This window comes from Oratosquilla oratoria, chromosome 15 (assembly GCF_046742065.1).
Source record: "Oratosquilla oratoria isolate Oo_2021 chromosome 15, ASM4674206v1, whole genome shotgun sequence".
NCBI classification, from domain to species: Eukaryota; Metazoa; Arthropoda; class Malacostraca; order Stomatopoda; family Squillidae; genus Oratosquilla; species Oratosquilla oratoria.
The window spans coordinates 50,608,904-50,611,403 of NC_134791.1; the positions used below are offsets into that span (position 1 = coordinate 50,608,904).

The 2,500-nt window shown below is 45.1% G+C and overlaps 1 protein-coding gene across 1 annotated transcript; it reads left to right on the forward strand.

The window, feature by feature from the left end:
* Positions 1-1,703: 1,703 nt before the first annotated feature.
* LOC143033164 (uncharacterized) lies at positions 1,704-2,416 on the forward strand. Its single transcript, XM_076198361.1, has 2 exons — positions 1,704-2,120; positions 2,315-2,416. Exons 1-2 carry the CDS (start codon positions 1,704-1,706, stop codon positions 2,414-2,416), a joined length of 519 nt encoding a protein of 172 aa, XP_076054476.1.
* Positions 2,417-2,500: the final 84 nt, after the last annotated feature.

Consider the following 2,500-nt stretch of genomic DNA (forward strand, 5'->3'; position numbering starts at 1 on the left):
ATTACTCCTGCTTTGGCTTGCGAAACTCAGGTGCATCCTCGACGACCTCGACTTCAGCGTCTGCTACGTCGACGATATTCTGGTCTTCTCCAACTCGCCTGACCAGCATCTCCAACACCTGCGGACCATACTCGAGCGTCTCCAGGACAACGGCCTCGTTGTCAGCTTTGACAAATGCAGCTTCGGGAAAAAGTCTGTCAAATTTCTGGGACACCTCATCTCTCCTGACGGCGTTCGTCCTCTGCAGGATAAAGTCGCCGTAGTCGACAAACTTCTCAAACCTTCTACCATTAAAGCCCTGCAGGAATTAATTGGTTTTGGTCAACTTCTACCACCGTTTCCTCCCTAACATCGCTCAAACGCTGTACCCACTCTATAACGCCCTTCACGGAAAACCGAAGGACCTCTTGTGGAACCTCGCCATGGAAGCTGCCTTCGTTAACGCAAAAAAAAAAAAAAAAAAATAGAATAAATAAATAATAATAATAATAATAATAATAATAATAATAATAATAATAATAATAATAATAATAATAATAATAATAATAATAATAATAATAATAATAAATAAAAATAATAATAATAATAATAATAATAATAATAATAATAATAATAATAATAATAATAAAAATAATAATAATAATAATAATGATAATAATAATAATAATAATAATAATAATAATAATAATAATAATAATAATAATAATAATAATAATAATAATAATAATAATAATAATAATAATAATAATAATAATAATAATAATAATGATAATAATAATGATAATAATAATGATAATAATGATAATAATAATAGTAAATAAATGAATAAATAAATAAATCAAAATAATAATAATAATGCCCGTGCCACCAACGGACGCCAGCAATGTCGCCATAGGAAGTGTGCTCGAACAAATCCTCCGTGTTTCCTCTCGGTTTCTTCAGCAGGAAATTCTCAAAAGCTGAGCTCAACTACAGCACCTTCGACAGAGAGCTCCGCGCCATCCACCACGCAGTTCGCCACTTTCGCCATTTCCTCGAGAGCTTCTCATTTATCATCAACACCGACTATCAACTTCTGGTGCACGCCTTCACGAAACAACAGGACGCTTGGTCTGCCAGACAGCGCCACCATCTCTCCGCCATCGCCGAGTTCAATTGCACCATCAGGCACGTCCCCGGTACAATGAATCCCGTCGCAGACGCCCTCTCCCGAATAACCATCGACGCATTTCAACTCGGCCTCAACTACGCAGCTATCGCCAGAGAGCAGCGGGAGGATCCTGAAACACTTGCCTATAGGACACCCATCACATCCCTTAAGTGGCAAGATTTTCCTTTTATCGACAACCCATCCTCTGCGACATCAGTACCGGCCGCCTATGACTCCTCATCCCAGCCATCTTCCGACGTCAAGTGTTCAATTTAGTACACGGCCTGTCTCACCCTTCAGGGCGCGTCACTGCGAAGCTCCTGAAGCAGAAATTCATCTGGCACAGCATCATCAAGGACGAAAAGGAATGGGTCAGATCCTGCATTGCCTGCTAGCAAAGCAAAATTCATCGCCACACTGATCATTCCATCAGCCCCGATGACGCTTCGCACATATTCATGTCGAGGTCGTCGGCCCATTACCCAAGTCGAAAGGCCATCGTTACCTCTTCACCGCTACTGATAGATCGACATGCTGGTTGGAGGCCATCCCTATGAAGGATAGTGCTGCCTCATCCTGCACTACAGTATTTTTCAGTGGATGGATTCCCAGATTTGGCCTCCCGGAACATGTCACTTCCGACCGAGGAACTTGCTTCACGTCGCGGCTGTGGCACTCCCTCATTGAACTCTTGGGTACTACAGTCCACCACACTACCTCCTACAACCCTGCAGCCAACGCCATGGTCAAGCGAACCCACCGCTCACTCAAAGCATTTCTTATGGCAAGCTGCAACAACGGCTCCTGGTTACCCCAACTAGCATGGATCCTCCTTGGGCTTCGGACAGCCATCAAGGATGACCTCAACGTATCTCCAGCAGAGATGGTCCTCGGCCAAACCCTCGTCGTACCCGCAGAATTCTTTCCTCCACAGGATTCTCTCGAGAGCCTGCAGCAGCTGCGACGCACTGTCAGCAAATTCGCCCCATGCGTGCCGACACATCACCGGGAGGTGAAGGAATACCTCCCAGAACACCTCCACACCTCGACGCACGTTTTCCTGAGGACGGATGCTCACACCCCACCTCTCACCCGTCCCTACACTGGCCCCTATTTTGTCCTTGAACGTAAAGACAAGACCTTCTGCATCTCCATCTCCGGCAGGCCAGAATGGGTCTCTATCCACCGCCTAAAACCGGCTCACCTCAACACTCAGCCCACCAAGTTCTCACGTGCAGGACGCCCTCAGAAACCAAGGCAATATAGAGAGGGGAATATTGTACACACTACGATGATTACTTGGCATGGAACGCGCATGATGTCGCCCACGACCTGATGCCAGTGCGACCC

What these genes read in the sequence shown, in the direction of transcription:
- LOC143033164 (XM_076198361.1), top strand. Translation starts at nt 1,704, where the DNA reads ATGAAGGATAGTGCTGCCTCATCCTGCACTACAGTATTTTTCAGTGGA. An exon ending in TGCAGCAGCTGCGACGCACT is followed by an intron (nt 2,121 to 2,314) that starts GTCAGCAAATTC and finishes CATCTCCGGCAG; the next exon opens with GCCAGAATGGGTCTCTATCC.